Genomic DNA, 16,230 nt, shown 5'->3' with positions numbered 1-16,230 from the left:
TTTTCAGCCTCTAAGTAGTTTTTCCTTTACTGCTTATTCAGCATTTTAGGCTAATTTATGTTCTCTCAAAAATCCAATGTAATTTTGTTCCTTGAATCCATCTGACCTGAAGCTTCTTTCTCTGCACGGGAATGAAGTATGTTTAGTTTATTCTAAAAATAGTTTTCTTCCTGTTTTTGTATCTGCTATTCTATATGTTCAGTGCCTTCCGTGAGAAATAAAATACTCTTTTTTCCTCAGACTGTCACCTGAAATCAAAATGTCAGGACAGAGCATCTGACTTAGTATCTAATGATAGAAAAAAGCCTCCTAATGAAGAAATTTGCCAGGAAACTTTATTCACTGTCCTGAAACTCATCCTGGAATCAATCGAGGCATTATATTCCCATTGTGGGTAGTAACAGTGTCCCTGCCCAACTTATTATGTGTATTTCCCCCATATGCTAGACTCACAGGGTCAGCTCTAAACACTGGGACATTGTCAGTTGGGAAGGAGTCTAATTTTTTTTAATTTATTTATATTTTTTTAATTTATTTTTGGCTATGTTGGGTCTTCGTTGCTGCACGTGGGCTTTCTCTACTTGTGGTGAGTGGGGGCTACTCCTCGTTGTGGTGTGCGGCTTCTCATTGCAGTGGCTTCTCTTTGTTGCAGAGCATGGGCTCTAGGCGCAGGGGCTTCCGTAGTTTGGCTTGCGGGCTCTAGAGCGCAGGCTCAGTATTTGTGGCGCGTGGGCTTAGTTGCTCTGCGGCATGTGGGATCTTCCCAGACCAGGCATCGAACCCGTGTCCCCTGCATCGGCAGGGGGATTCTTAACCACTGTGCCGTTAGGGAAGTCCTGGAGTCTATTTTTTTTTTTTTTTTTTTTTTTAAATAAGAAGTAATTTATTTAAGAAGTTTACTTCTGCCAAGGATAGAAACCAGATCTTCTCTTCCTATCTGTATTGTGGTCTAGCCCACAGGAGATGTTCAATAAAATTTGACAGATTGTTTAATATATAGGTTATAAGTAGTTTCAGGTAGTTTGCCTTGAGCTAGTGATGGGGAATTTAGGAAAAACAAAAGCATGGCTCTCTACTCAGAGAAAGAAAGGACTCTTAATTTTGATAAATGCACTTGGTTTGTACAAGTCATGTCCCTCAGGAAATGACAAAGTTAAACAGGGCCTTGTTTATGTGAAAATCTAGTCATACATATAGAGAATAGAAGGATGTAGCACTTTCCCCATTTATTAATGGAATGGTGTGGCTAATCATATCAGAGTGTGGTACAAATTACCTTATAATGGTACTTCTCTAAGCAGCATTCCCAGTAAGACTCTAAGGGGATACATATGTGAGTAACATGTTGTTATTGCACTCAAAAGTTTACTCTGGTGAACGGTTTCATCCTCCTTTCCTCCTCCATCACCATAACCACATGTTATTTATTGCACACCTATTATATGCTAGACAGTATGCTAAAAATACTTAATATATATTATCTGATTTAATCCATACAACTTTGAGGTAGTCACTAGGACCCCCATTTTAAAGTAAACAACCTGAGATTCAGAGAGCTTAGATAACTTAAATCAGTAAGTGAAAGAACTGGGATTTATACCCAGGACTGCCTGACTCCAAAGTTCTTGCTCTTCAATCTTAAATACTTTGTGCATGTTTTCACTTATGTATACTGTTGCTCTCTTTTAAGGGAAACAGGCCTTACTGTTTGTTTCTAAAACCTTATGACCTTTATGGTCCCTTCTACATGATTTCAACCTGTGACCCATTTTACTTTCAAGTATTCATGTAGCAGCTATGATGTGCATTGCCTCCTGATGGTTTTTGTCTTTAGTTTGTCAGTCCTCCAGTCTAGGATCAGTACTATTTAGCATTGTACAGTACAAGACACACCAAGGAGGCTGAACAGTTACAAATTAACAAACAAAAAAAATAAGATTTTGCCCCCTTTATTCATCATGAGACCAAGAAAATAGAAATGATTTGGAACTGATTCTAGGTTAGCCCCTTGTACACTGCAAGAGATATATTAAGATACTGTGAAAATTCAGTGAAGTTAAGTAACTTGCACTTGGTCACAAGACTAAGAACCATGATTTGAACCTAGGATGAATGACTCCATAGTTCATGCTTCCCATCCGTCTTCCAGCTCTCATGTATATAAAATAGGGAGGCTGTCCCTGCTTTGGCTTTTTCATTGGTTTGTGGCGGTTCTGGGTAAGGAATGTGAAGGTCTTTTGCAAAGGATAAAACTTAAACAGTATTGCTGTGACATTTGGTAATTTGAGGTCCTCTATCTTGTGGCATTTGGAGAGCAAGTGCCTCTGGGGATTTCTTTTTGCAGACCACAAAGCCCAAGGAGGAGGATCCCATGCCCCACCCACCCCCTCCAACAAGCACACACATACTCACCCTTGTCTTCCAGTCCTAGGTTTGCAAAGACCCTCTGCTCCCACAAGAGATGTTCACCCTAGAGGTATCCCTTTCCACCATAGTTGATTCTCCTTCAAGGCCCAGTGGAATGATCCCAAGCATTTCATAAAGAAACCTTAACTCAAAATCCCTTTTGGATTCTCTGCTGCCATCTGACATGGTCTTCCCCCTCCATCATCTGGTGGGACCTCATGAAGCACATGGCAGACACTCAAAAATTCTCCTGTGGGGACTTCCCTGGTGGTGCAGTGGTTAAGAATCCACCTGCCAATGCAGGGGACACGGGTTTGAGCCCTGGTCCGGGAGGATCCCACATGCTGTGGAGCAACTGAGCCTGTGTGCCACAACTACTGAGCCTGTGCTCTAGAGCCTGCGAGCCACAACTACTGAGCCTGCGTGCCTAGAGCCCGTGCTCCACAAGCAAAGCCACCGCAATGAGAAGCCTGCACACCACAACGAAGAGTAGCGCCCACTCACTGCTACTAGAGAAAGCCCACGTGCAGCAACAAAGACCCAACGAAGCCAAATAAATAAATTAATTAAATAAAAATTAAAAAGAAAAAAATTCTCCTGTGCCTGCCCATGGTGCTCCTCCACCGTATTAACAGAAAGGTTTTGGAGCCCTGTCTCTACTCAAGGGATATCTAACAACCTCAGAGAATTGCAGTTATCCTGTCTGTGGGGCTTGTGATAGTGCCCTTCTGAAAAGAAAAAAGATATTTTTGTATCTTTTTAATATATTTTTATTGCACTTTATTCTAAATAAATTTTACTCAGACCTCAGCTCCTTAAATGAGCAGCTTCCTTGCATTTACTGCTAGCAGCAAACACATACTCTATTTATATGTTTCTTTACAAAATTTACCTTGACTTAGTCCCTGGAAGGTTTTGCTTAAAACCTTGCTTAAAATTGATGAACAAATTATTCATTTATAGAGTCCTTGAGTGTCACATTTCTTATAAACTGTTGAACTTCTTGCTCTTCTAAGTCACCCGTTTGTGTTTGTAGCATGATTTTAAAAGAAAGAAGGGAAGGGATTTATAGAAAACATTCTTTTTTTATTTCCTTATAGGTTAATTAAAGCATTTCAAACTCATTCATATCTGACTTTTTACTGTTGTTTCTATCTTTTAAATGTTGATTATGATTAAAGAGATGGATAGTTTAGCCAGCTTTTAACACCATATTCCTCCTGAAATGCTAACATTCATTAGGCTGAATGGACATAAAAAATAAGAACATTTGTCTTAGTCATGGTACATCTTACACATAATTCTCCTGCACTGTGTATGCTTGTGTCTCTCTGTTTTAACCTCTCTCTCTGAGGTTTTTGGATTTTTAGATTTTATTTATTTACATCACCCACTGCCTCAATTGCTTTAAACCAATACCACCATGTTTCTTTTCTCTTTTTCCCAAGGTTAATCCTGCCAATGCAATTTCTTCAACATTACTGCTATCAGGCACTCCAGTGAACAAAATTAACCTGCTCACAGGAATGGTATTCTAGTGTGATAATGATTTGATTTGCTGTCTCATTATTGATTTGTGCTCCAGCTTTCATGTTGAAATAGATCAAGTTCCTGACAGGCCCATTACTGTAAAGACCTCCAATCAACTGCTTTCTGTTCTAGGTCTGTCATTCAGGAGACAACCCCTGAGGATATATGTTATCAAGTCTTTTTCATCCCTGCTTTTCATACTGCCAGGACATCCTCTGTAAGCCGTTCTGATCCATGCATGTCTTGTCTTCTATTGCCCACAGCTGCATCTGTGGATCACACACCCAGTGCTTAAGAGAAGTCCTTTGGTGTCATAGGTACCAGACTATAACATTGCTTGTGCAGTAAAGGAAAAAGGAGATAACTGCAGCTCTTGAGTTCATTAGCATGGTTTGATACTCATTCATAGTACTTTGCTTTTGACATTTGATATGAGGTAAAGAAGTGAGATGATGGAGTTCTACCTCTATTCTGTTATGATTAGATCAGAGGTAGAGTGGGTGAGTGATTGTTCTCCAGTTACCAAACAGGAAGCTCCCTTTGCCTCATCAAATTGTCACCCTCTTTGTGTTAGTAGGAATCAAGCAGAACAGTCCCTTCTTGCAACTTTTCATCTCCTATCATATAGCTTAGTAAAATGCTTGCACAGACAGTTATTTGTTCACTTGTTTAACAGTAAAATTGGCAAATACTTCTTAGTATCTTGAAATAACCTCAAAATGATTATTTTAAAAATTGTTTCTTGCTATGGATCAGTGCTATTCTTTATAACATTTTTTTCGGAAAATGTCAGCTCTTCTGATTTACCAGTGATGTCAGATTTCCATGTACCTTATTTTATATTTCACTCCTTAATTGGGGCAGGTTGGAAAGGAAAACGCCAACACATACACAACATGCTAACCAACCTCACATTAAAAGAGTTTTTAGAAGGTTAAACTTATTCCCAGGACTGTAGAGGAGTACTAAGCCGCCGCGTCACATTTTTCCAGCGGTGTGGAGGAATTCATCGTCAAGTCAGACCATGCTACGTTTGAAGGTTGATCTGGTCAGTAGCGTGCATCTGCCTCTCTCTCATTTGCTTATTGTCAAATAGAGCATGTCCCTGGTTCTTTAGACAGACTGAATTTATAAGGATCTGGACCAAGAATAACCTTCATTCTTTTGACCTTCCACAGTTGCTTGCTTGCTTGCTTGCTTTCCCCATTTCTCATTAAGTGCTTTTACATTGGAATTGTCAAATCAGGTTTGGTGACTTTGTCAGCAGGAATGAGGGTAAGAAGCCAGATTTTCCCATGCAAAGGAATTCATGCTCTTTTGTATTAGTAGTTCTAAAAATGGATTAAAATGTCTTTGATTTTCTAAACTGTGTGACTCACTTGGTTAATTACATTCTCTAAGTGTCTGACTGTTCATATATAAGGCTATTTGGCTGTTTCTGTTTTAGTCTTTTGAAGAATTCCAAGCTAGACAGATTAACTTGGCCAATATTTTTGAATGAATAATGTATTTTTAACAATCAGGCAAATAAGTTAGATTCATTTGTGCTCAAATGAACCTTCTGGGACTTCCCTGGTGGCGCTGTGGTTAAGAATCCGCCTGCCAGTGCAGGGGACACAGGTTCGATCCCTGGTCCGGGAAGATCCCACATGCCGCGGAGCAACTAAGCCCACGCGCCACAATTGCTGAGCCTGCGCTCTAGAGCCCGCGAGCCACAACTACTGAGCCTGCGTGCCACAACTACTGAAGCCTGTGTGCCTAGAGCCCATGCTCCACAACAAAGAGTAGCCCCCGCGCGCCTCAGCTAGAGAAAGCCCGCATGCAGCAATGAAGACCCAACACAGCCGTAAATAAATAAATAAATTTATTAAAAAGAAAAAGTCATCTTCTTTCTTTGGTGGCTGCTGAGTACAATGTTTTCTACAATTTGCTCACAGAACCGCTGAGATTTTGTAAATAGAAGCCTGAGGGGAAATATTTAGATCTCCAGCTATCTTTGTTTATGGTACTGAAGGTTTTAAAAGGTAAATGTGATAGATAATGTTTAGTTTTAGTAACTCAAGTTTTGGGAGGACCTTAAAAAGTAAGTGTTTTAAAAAATTTAGTTACTTATTTTAGAAGAGGATACCTCCTGAAGTGAAATCAATGCGGCACTTCTCCCAACCTGAGTTTGAGAAGTCAAATAAAAGGAGTTTGCTAACATAATTTGAACATAACAATTGAACATAAAAATTGAACTCTATAATTTCAAAAGCATTTTAACAGTTTTAACATAACATTGTCTTACTTATTCCTCAAAATAATTTCATAAAATGAGCTGAACAAGTAATAGTAATACAGTATTCCCATTAGAAAAATAACTTGGAAATGGGGTTCAGTTGGTAAGTGACAGAATTGGTATTCAGGTCTGTCTTCATTGTTTTTTCTTTTCATTATGAAAATATTTAAATGTGTAATAACAGGATAGTTTGGTAGATTCCTATATACCCATTATTTAAATGAGTATAAGCAATTGTTAGTAATTTATATTTACTATATTTGCTTTATTTTTTTTTTGGCTGTAAATTATAAAGGAAGTTTACAGCCAAATGACATTTTGACGTTTACCCCTCAATAGTTTAGTAAGTATATATCTAAAGTAAGAAAAAGGACATTTTCTTAATAACCACAGTACCATTATCACACCCAACAAAATTAGCAATAATTCCTTAATATTACCTGGTACACTGTTTTTATTCGTATTTCTCTGGTTGTCCCCAAAATGACTTTGTTTTAAAAATACCAAGGTCCCAAAGAAGGCCCACACATGGCATTAGTTGCTACATCTCTTAAGTCACTTTTAACCTAGAACAGCCCTTATCCCATTTTTCTTTTCATGACATTAAGTTGTTTGGGAACACCAAAAGGCTGGTCTTCAGATTTTCAATTTGATGTTCCTTCTATTATACTGAGCTGCCTCAAATGTAAATTTTAAATGTTAAATAAAGAAATAAAATAATAAATAGAAAACAATTTTGTCCAACCTGTAAAATTAATAATAGAATTTTTATATTTTAAAGAGAGTCCATGGAGCAGTTTATTGTAACTGAAATGTTGCTGTAACAACTAATTAGGTTTGACATAAATACACTACCGTGTGTAAAATAGATATCTAGTGGGAACCTGCTGTATAGCACAGGGAGCTCAGCTCAGTGCTCTGTGACAACCTAGATGGGTGGGATGGGGTGGGGGAGGGAGGCCCGAGAGGGAGGAGATATAGGTATACATATAGCTGATTCACATATCATTGTACAGCAGAAATGAACACAACATTGTAAAGCAATTATACTCCAATAAAATAAATTTTTAAAAGAACTAATTTCATAAGCAACTTTATCATCAAAACATCCAAAGTCACTAGTAACTATATCCTTGTGACTTTTATGCGTGTATAACATTTTGATTAAATGTAGTTCATAATAATGAAGATGAACAAGTAAATAAATTCTAGTCTTTGGCAATAATATAGGTTTGGTCCAGTTTTGCTTTTCAGCTGATGAGAGAAGGGCAAATTGTACATCTTAACTCCGTTACATATTCTGTTGTTGCACATACCAGGAAACTCACAAACATGTATTTTGTTGTTTGTAGATACCTTGTCATCTTTAGTGTTCTTACCAAAGAGCAAGTATTAAATATTTGTCATGTACTACCAGTGGTAATAGTAATGTTATATATTTTTTAAATTATTATGTTCTATCCTTGTGTATCTCTCATGCCTTTATAATCTATCTCAGTGTCATGCAACATAGTCTGCATTTGACTGGCAGACTAGTTAAATTCCTAACTTCCAGAAATGGCAACAACAAAGAATAGTGAAGAGGATAGGAAAAAGAGCTGAGAGTTGCCTCATCAGAGGGATTGGAGCAGTCACAGGAGACACACTGCCTTGTGGCTTATGGCCTGGCCCAGTGGGCAGGGTGATATGCTTGGTTGATATTACTTCCTGCTCAACTGGAAGCGATTACCATTTTTCTTACCATTTTTTCCATTGAGAGACAGTAAAGTCATTCCATGAGAATGTGTCACTGTTGTTTTACAAACCAAACTTGGCAGAAAGAAGGACTTGAATCTTTTGATTATTTCCACCTAACTTTTTCATCTCTGTACCTGCAATAACCTGTAGGCAGTCTTTCAAAGAAGTGTATAAGAGAAAGATACTGAAATATTTGGGCACAGTAACTTCGCCACTTTAAATCTTTGTTGCTGTAACTAGGCGTTTCTACCTGTGGGCTGGCTACACAGTACCCCCTTTGGGAGACAAAGCCTGGGTGAATGAAGACACGTTCTTTGCAGTTCTCTGCCTCTGTTTGCTATTCGGTGTTCACCAAAGGATTTAAGGATAAAGCATAGGAATCTGCTGTGTAAAACGAATTCCCTAGCTTTTCCTAATGGTCTGTAGAGTTTTGGTTCCCTAAGGCATAGTATTAGTTCCTGAGTTTTCTTTGGTTTGCATAACTAGTTTATCCGAGTTCTTTCCTCAGAATACAATAAATGAGATGAGATGAAACTGTAAAAATACTTACTAAAAGCTTCTCAAGTTAAATAATAAAATTATTTACACATAAAATGATGAAATATTTTAGGCATTTCTAGGCATATAACTACCAGGCACACAAATAGTGCTTAATAAATGCTTTCCTAAATAATCACGTTAAAGCTCTTTCTGTAATAAAAATGCGTTTTATGAACAGCATTTAAATATCTATTACAGATTTTTTTAATAATAGGTACATGAACAGCATTTAAATATCTATTAAAGAATAGATTCTTCTGAAATCTACTGATCAAAGTATGTTCTCTGACATACTAGTATAATTAAGTTATAACTAACTGTGTGCCTGTATTTCAAAGGCAGGTATTTCTCCTCTGTCCCTTCCAGTTATAAGGGAATGACTACAAAATAAATGAAGTAGGTAAAAAATACTTGTCCTTCCTGGGAAAGGAATGTTTATATAATAGCATATCTCAGCCCATTTCTTAAAATGATTTAATTTTATCGTATTTGTTTTTTTCATATATCTCGTATTAAGAAAATAGTAGTCTAGCAGCCACTACTCATCAGTCTCATTTGGTAAGAACCTAAGTACCTGTCTATTTTCATGTTTTACTACCTAACCACATGTGCACGAGCAGGGCTCATTTTTAAGAGTCTGCTCATGTCACATAATCTTTTTTTTTTTTTTTTGATTTATTTATTTTTGGCTGTGTTGGGTCTTCGCCTCTGTGCGAGGGCTCTCTCCAGCTGTGGCAAGTGGGGGCCACTCTTCATCGCGGTGCGCGGGCCTCTCACCATCGCGGCCCCTCTTGTTGCGGAGCACAGGCTCCAGACGCGCAGGCTCAGTAGTTGTGGCTCACGGGCCCAGTTGCTCTGCGGCATGTGGGATCTTCCCAGACCAGGGCTCGAACCCGTGTTCCCTGCATTGGCAGGCAGATTCCCAACCACTGCGCCACCAGGGAAGCCCCTTTGTCACATAATCTTGATGGAAGTAATTATATCAGTAGTTCAGGAAATTCAAATGGCCTTTTCTTCATTCCTCTCTGGATGGGTCAGTGCTGTTAAGGGCATTGCCAAAAGAAGCACAAGGTGATTTTATTTCAAGAGTTATTGATTCATGCTTTCCCTGTTTTGTTTCAGGTGGATCATCCATGCTATGGAGTATGAACTACAGATCCGTGGCGGATACAAGCCAGCCAGAGACTTATATCAGTTGTCACCTAGTGAAGTGAAACAGCTTCTGTTGGATATTCTGCAGCCTCAACGGAATAGAAGGTAATGAGGGTCCTTTGTTACCTACAGGACACTCTGGATTTACAATAACTATATATATATATATATGAAATTAGTAAGGTGTTAATAAGAAATAAAATGCAGCAGAGTATCAAAGACCAGTAGATGGGCAGCATACCTAGAGATACTAATTAAAATTGTCTTCAGTTATGATTTTGTGTTGATTTGAATTTTATACTTTTTTCAGGTATAGATTGTAAATGTGTTTCTTAATTTTTATTATTCTGTGCAGAATGTAACACTTCATTCCACTTTGGTCAATTCCCTTTCTGATCCTTTGTAGTACTTGCCATCTCCTCCCAACATTTTGGCATAAAAGTTTGGATTTGGTAATGTTACTTAAATATTTTGCCTGTAACTCTGTCTCTCTAAGTAGACTGTAAACTTATTCAGGTGAAACTTGTCTTAGACTTAACTTGTGCTAACCTTAGAATAAAAGCAAAACAAATACTTTGGATTGCATTGAATTGAAGAGTTATTTTTATTACAGAAAGTGCTTTAATAAAATTATTGAAGCAAGCATTTATTGAGCACTATCTGTGTGCCTGGTACTTTCCAAGGTATAGTTATATGCCTAGAAATACCTAGAAAAGAAGTCTTCTGCAAAAGTATATTTGAACAAATGGAAGAGCATCCTTGTTCTTAGACAGGAAAACTCAACATTTTAAAGATGTCTGTTACAAGTTTAATGAAATTCCAATAAAATTCCAACAAGCTGTTTTATGGAGTTAGACCAGTTAATACTGAACTTCCTGTGGAAAAACAAACATGCAAGAATAACCAGAAAAACATAAAACAAAGACTTGCCCTAAGAGAGACAGTAAAAATATTTAAAAGCCTTTATAATTAAAATAACGTGATGCTGGTACATGAACAGAAAAATAGAACAGTTAAACAGAATAAAAAGTCCAGAAATAGACCCCCCAAGAACATATGGAAATTTCATGTATGATAATGTCATGTGTGACATCTCAAAATCATTGGGTCAAGGATGGACTCTTTAAATAAATAGTGATGGGACAACTGGATAGCCATTTGGAAAAGATGAAATAAAATTCATACTTTATACTGTACTCGAGAATAAACTCCAAACAGGTTAGTGATCTAAATGTTAAAAAAAAAAATGAAACCATACTAGTGCTAAAAGAAGACATGGGTTGGGACTTCCCTGGTGGCACAATGGTTAAGAATCCGTCTCCCAGTGCAGGAGACACAGGTTCGAGCCCTGGTCCGGGAAGATCCCTCATGCCGCGGAGCAACTAAGCCCGTGTGCCACAACTACTGAGCCTGCACTCTAGAGCCTGCAAGCCACAACTACTGAGCATGTGTGCCGCAACTAGTGAAGCCCACGTGCCTAGAGCCTGTGCTCCACAACAAGAGAAGCCACTGCAATGAGAAGCCTGCACACCACAACAAAGAGTAGCCCCAGCTCACCACTAGAGAAAGCCCGTGCATAGCAACAAAGACCCAACGCAGCCCCCAAAAATAAAATAGAATAAATATAAAAAAATAAATTAAAAAAAAAAAGAAGACATGGGTAAATTCCTTTGTTACCTTGGTATGGGAAAGACTTTCTAACTATGATTCAAACCCAGGGGCAATAAAAGATTATATAAAAATTAAAAGCAACATTTTGCATGGTGAAAAAATAGACAATGTCAAAAGACAACTGAGAAGCTGGAACAAAACATTTGTTACAAAGAGCTAATATCCAAGAATCTTAAAAATTGAGGGACAAAGAACCAAAAACCTAAGAGAAAAATGGGGGAAAATATGATTGATCAGTTCATTTAAAACATTAAAAAATGGACCTTAAATATTTGGAAAGATGTTCAAACTAACTCATAATTAGAGAAGTGTAAATTAAAACACATTGAGATACCATTTCTCATCTATCAGACTAGCAAAGTTAAACAGTGTGGCAAACATTTGCTGAGCCTGGGGAGAAACAGACACTCCCATATACAGCTGGTGACTACAACTCTTCTATATGGGAATTGGACAACATCTAAAAAAAGTCTACATTTGCACTTACCCTTTGACCCAGCAGTCTTACTTTTAGGGACCCACCCTGGAGGTTGCCTCCAACAGCATGAATAGATATTATATATATGCACAGGGTTGTTCATTGCATCATTGTTTATAATTGCAAATTTTGGAATGCCCATGACCTTAGTCCCCATGCATGAGGGATTATTTGAATAAACTGTGGTATGTCCACACAGTGGAGTACTATGAAGTTGTGTAAAAAGAATGAGTGTGGTCTCTATGAACTGACATGGAATAATTTCTAGGCTATATCGTTACATAAAAACAGCAAAGTAAAAGACGAAAGGTTTATACACTCTGAAGAGAAACCAGAGGACTTCCCTGGTGGCGCAGTAGTTGAGAATCTGCCTTCCAGTGTGGGGAAACGCGGGTTCGATCCCTGGTCAGGGAACTGGATCCCGCATGCATGCTGCGGCTGGGAGTTCGCATGCCACAACTAAGGAGCCCGCGAACTGCAACTAGGGAGCCTGCCAGCCGCAACTAAGTAGCACATGTGCCACAACTAAGGAACATACGTGCTGCAGCTAAGGAGCTGGTGAGCTGCAACTAAGGAGCCCATGAGCTGCAACTAAGGAACCCGCCTGCCACAACTAAGACCAGGAGCAACCAAAATAAAGAAATAAAATAAACAAAATAAAAATTTAAAAAAAAAAACAGCAAAGTACAAAAGAGTATATATTGTACGCTACTCTTCATGTAAGAAAGAAGGGGATATCTGCTCATTTTTACAGAAGAAATACAGGAAGGATAAATCAGAAACTAATTGGTTACCTTCAGGGAGTGGGGAGGAACAGGGTGGGAAGAATGAAAAAAATAGGTACAGTGCAGTAGGGTTGAGGGTTGAGCAATACTTCCATTTGAATATACCTTCCATTTGAGTATACCATTTGAATAGCTCTGACTCTTAAACTATGGTAATGTTTTATATTCCCCAAATGTAAATAATTAATTAAAATTAATCCACGTGTGGAAGGTACCCAAAATAGAATACAAACAGTAACAACTGACCCTAACCATATTACAAATGAATAATATTACCACACTGAAGGGGGAGGGGACGACAAGAATTAACCAAAGTACCTTTGGAAAACATTGACTAGACACTGTAAAGCTAAACAAAAAAGAACTGCACACAAATCCTGTACTCTGTATAATAAATTTTGTTCTCACAGAGGTAGGAATTAGCAATTCTGGAATTTATATATATATATATATATATATATATATATATATATATATATATATATATATATATATATATATATATTGCACACATACTTACATACGTAGTGTTATATATATGGTGTGTATACATACACACACTGATATTAAATAAATAAGTAAATGTGGCTAATTTGAGCCAGATTTTTTTTCACTGTTGGAAAATGTAGTTACAAATAAGGAAAGAGGAGTGGCTAGAATATACCCTGTGGTTTTGGGCTGGGATTGGGAGTATCAGTATGAATTCATGATTTTTACACAGATATATAGATACAGAAATAAATGTGGGTGTGTTTATGCGAGCATACATCCATATCTTTCCTAATTGTCCACTGAGAGAACCTAGAAGCAATGAATCCCCAATAGCAATGAGCAAACCTAGTGCCCAGATATTGATTTCCAAATACCACTTTCTAATAAAGGAACCAGAGTTCCTTGAAGAAATGGTTGATTCCAGGGCTGGGTCAAGAAAAATACAAGACGAACCTGGAGCATCTTGTGGTACCAGAAAGTAAGAAAGTGCTGCAAAAAATTATAGAGGTGTGTTAGAAGGATGCTGGAGACAACGTGAAGAAGGCTCAATGGCCAAAGCTGGAACAATTTGAGCAAGAAAATAAATAATGATACTATTGGATTACATCTGATAGAATAAATATCCATGAGTCCATGCTGATATATATAGATAAATGGGAGAGAAGGGACTTGTATTACAATGGAATTCCAATTAATAAGTATAGATGGAATGATGGAAATACAAAAATCACCAGGGCTTCCCTGGTGGCGCAGTGGTTGAGAATCTGCCTGCCAATGCAAGGGACACGGGTTCGAGCCCTGGTCTGGGAAGATCCCACATGCCGCAGAGCAACTAGGCCCATGAGCCACAATTACTGAGCCTGCGCATCTGGAGCCTGTGCTCCGCAACAAGAGAGGCCGCGATAGTGAGAGGCCCGCGCACCGCGATGAAGAGTGGCCCCCGCTTGCCGCAACTGGAGAAAGCCCTCGCACAGAAACGAAGACCCAACACAGCCATAAATAAATAAATTTTTTTTAAATGCATTAAAAAAAAAATCACCATTAGGCAAATACAAGAGTAATAACTATTGCAGGCAAGAACCACTAAATTTAGCGGGTAGAAGTATGATGAGAAACGGAAAATGTGCATAATTTCAAAGTATTTCCATTCAAGATACTTTTTAATTGTAAAAGGAAAAATTGTAACTTTACAGTGCAGAAACCCAGCAGACTCCACCTTAACCAAATGATCAAGGTTAACATCACCAGTAATAAGATACATCAACATCACATACCCCCTGATATGTGCTGGGAAGGGTACAACCATTTGTGGGTATTCTTGTGAAAAATGCGTAACCTAAGTCTAATCATGAGAAAACGTCAGACGAACCTAAATTGAGGTACATTCTACAAAATAACTGACATTTCTAAAATGTCAAAGTCGTGAAAGATGAAGATTGAGGAACTGTCACAGAGTAGAGGAGCCTAAGGAGACCTGGAAACTAAACGCAGTGTGGGGTCCTGGATGGGATCCAGGACCAAAACAAGGATATTTGTGGTGAAATTGGCAAAATTTGAATAAGGTCCATAGATTAGTAGTATTGTACCAGTGTTTATTTTCTGGTTTCGAATAGTTGTGCTATTGGTTATGTAAGATGACACAAGTAGAGGAAGCTGAGTAAAGAGGAACTTCATTTTTTTTTTTTTACTTTTCTATAAGTCTAATTTTTTTCAAAATAAAAAGCCAAAAAAGTAAAAATAAGAGAATTCTTCTAAAATAATTCCTCCTCTGTGAGTATTCACACATTTCTACCTTTTATGTTGTTCTGAGCAAACATCTCCTTTTTATAGTATTAACCATGACTTCATAGAACTCGGAAAACATCTCTTTTGTTGTTGCCAAACAAAGGAAATAGGGGGTAAAAATCAAACGCAGAATATAGGATATTCAGTTTGCACACCCATTATCCAAAATAAAACGTCATGAAGGAACTCCTTTGGCTTTTTCTCTTTAGCATAGCCCTGAACCCAGCCACACAAGTGTGGGTCTACCAGAAGAAGCTGTATGTCCAAAAAAGTGCCTCTTCACTTATGTAGTGATGTAATTTCATTGGTCCTCTTTCACCAGAACAAAAATGTCTTTTTCTGTTTACTGTATCATGCATAGCTATCTTCGCACCTAGAAATACTGTTGGTCATTACATTCCCACCTTGTGGTTGATGACACATTTTACTCTGCAGCCTGTTTTAATACCAAGTATAAAAAGTTTATACTTGCTCCTATCTTCAGCTTTTGTAAGAATATACTACTGTGTCATTTGTGTGTTCTTTTCAGATTATGCAAACTCTGCATCTTTAGCAGTTTGTGATTGAAGTAACTATTGTATCTTTAAGATTTAATATTTAATCTATGAAAATAATAGCTCTAGAATTTTGGCTCTTACGTGTCGATTATTATGACATGTAAAATTTGGTAACTGATTCTTCAGCACTGGTACTTTGGCCATATTCAAATTAAGGTTTAAAACTAAATATAAGGTTTAAATTGACACATAAGGTTTAAAATAAGGTAATTTCATTAGATACATCATGCTTTTTTGAGCATTCACCCACTTATCAGGTGTTTATTAAGCACTTTTCTTGGAGAAGTGTATAGGAATGATCCAACTATATATATCAATACAATGCCTAGGCCTTCATGGAGCTTATTACATTTTATTGTATGTGAGGACCATGTGAACTAATTTTGAAAATGACTGCTGCTGTGTTTTTACATTGAGCTGCTTTACATGTTAGAAAGTCATTTAATCACATAGTGAGTTGTAAGTAACTCACTAGAGAATAACATTTTGCTTGTTAAATTTCTTTAAATCTTGGGGATTTTCTCCTTTCCTGCAAGCTCTGTTTTCACTTTGAAATATTTAGTAGTATATGGAATATAAAAGCCCTGCTTTCTGCCAGAACAAGCTTGTTTTTCAACACTGAGGCATTTTCTTTTGGTCTACAGATGTTGGCTGAACAGGCGTCAGATCGATGGCTCTTTGAATAGAACTCCCCCTGAGTTCTATGACCGAGTGTGGCAGATCCTGGAGCGCACACCCAATGGAATCATTGTAGCCGGAAGGCATTTGCCCCAGGTACAGCCCCACTGTGTTTGTGTCAGTTTATAAAGGGACTTCTAA

General features: G+C 37.8%; 1 protein-coding gene across 4 annotated transcripts in view; it reads left to right on the top strand.

Annotated features, from left to right (window-relative positions):
- PHKB (phosphorylase kinase regulatory subunit beta) overlaps window positions 1-16,230 on the top strand; it is a 194,912-nt gene that overhangs the window by 170,925 nt on the left and 7,757 nt on the right. For all 4 annotated transcript variants that reach the window (XM_068529138.1, XM_068529139.1, XM_068529140.1 and 1 more), the window contains 2 exons: window positions 9,614-9,748; window positions 16,056-16,185. In XM_068529138.1, the coding sequence (XP_068385239.1) occupies window positions 9,614-9,748; window positions 16,056-16,185 (265 nt within the window). The remainder of the gene's footprint in view (window positions 1-9,613; window positions 9,749-16,055; window positions 16,186-16,230) is intronic.

The sequence above is a fragment of the Eschrichtius robustus genome, chromosome 19, assembly GCF_028021215.1.
Source record: "Eschrichtius robustus isolate mEscRob2 chromosome 19, mEscRob2.pri, whole genome shotgun sequence".
Taxonomy (NCBI): domain Eukaryota; kingdom Metazoa; phylum Chordata; class Mammalia; order Artiodactyla; family Eschrichtiidae; genus Eschrichtius; species Eschrichtius robustus.
This window is presented reverse-complemented; position numbering and strand designations above follow the sequence as displayed.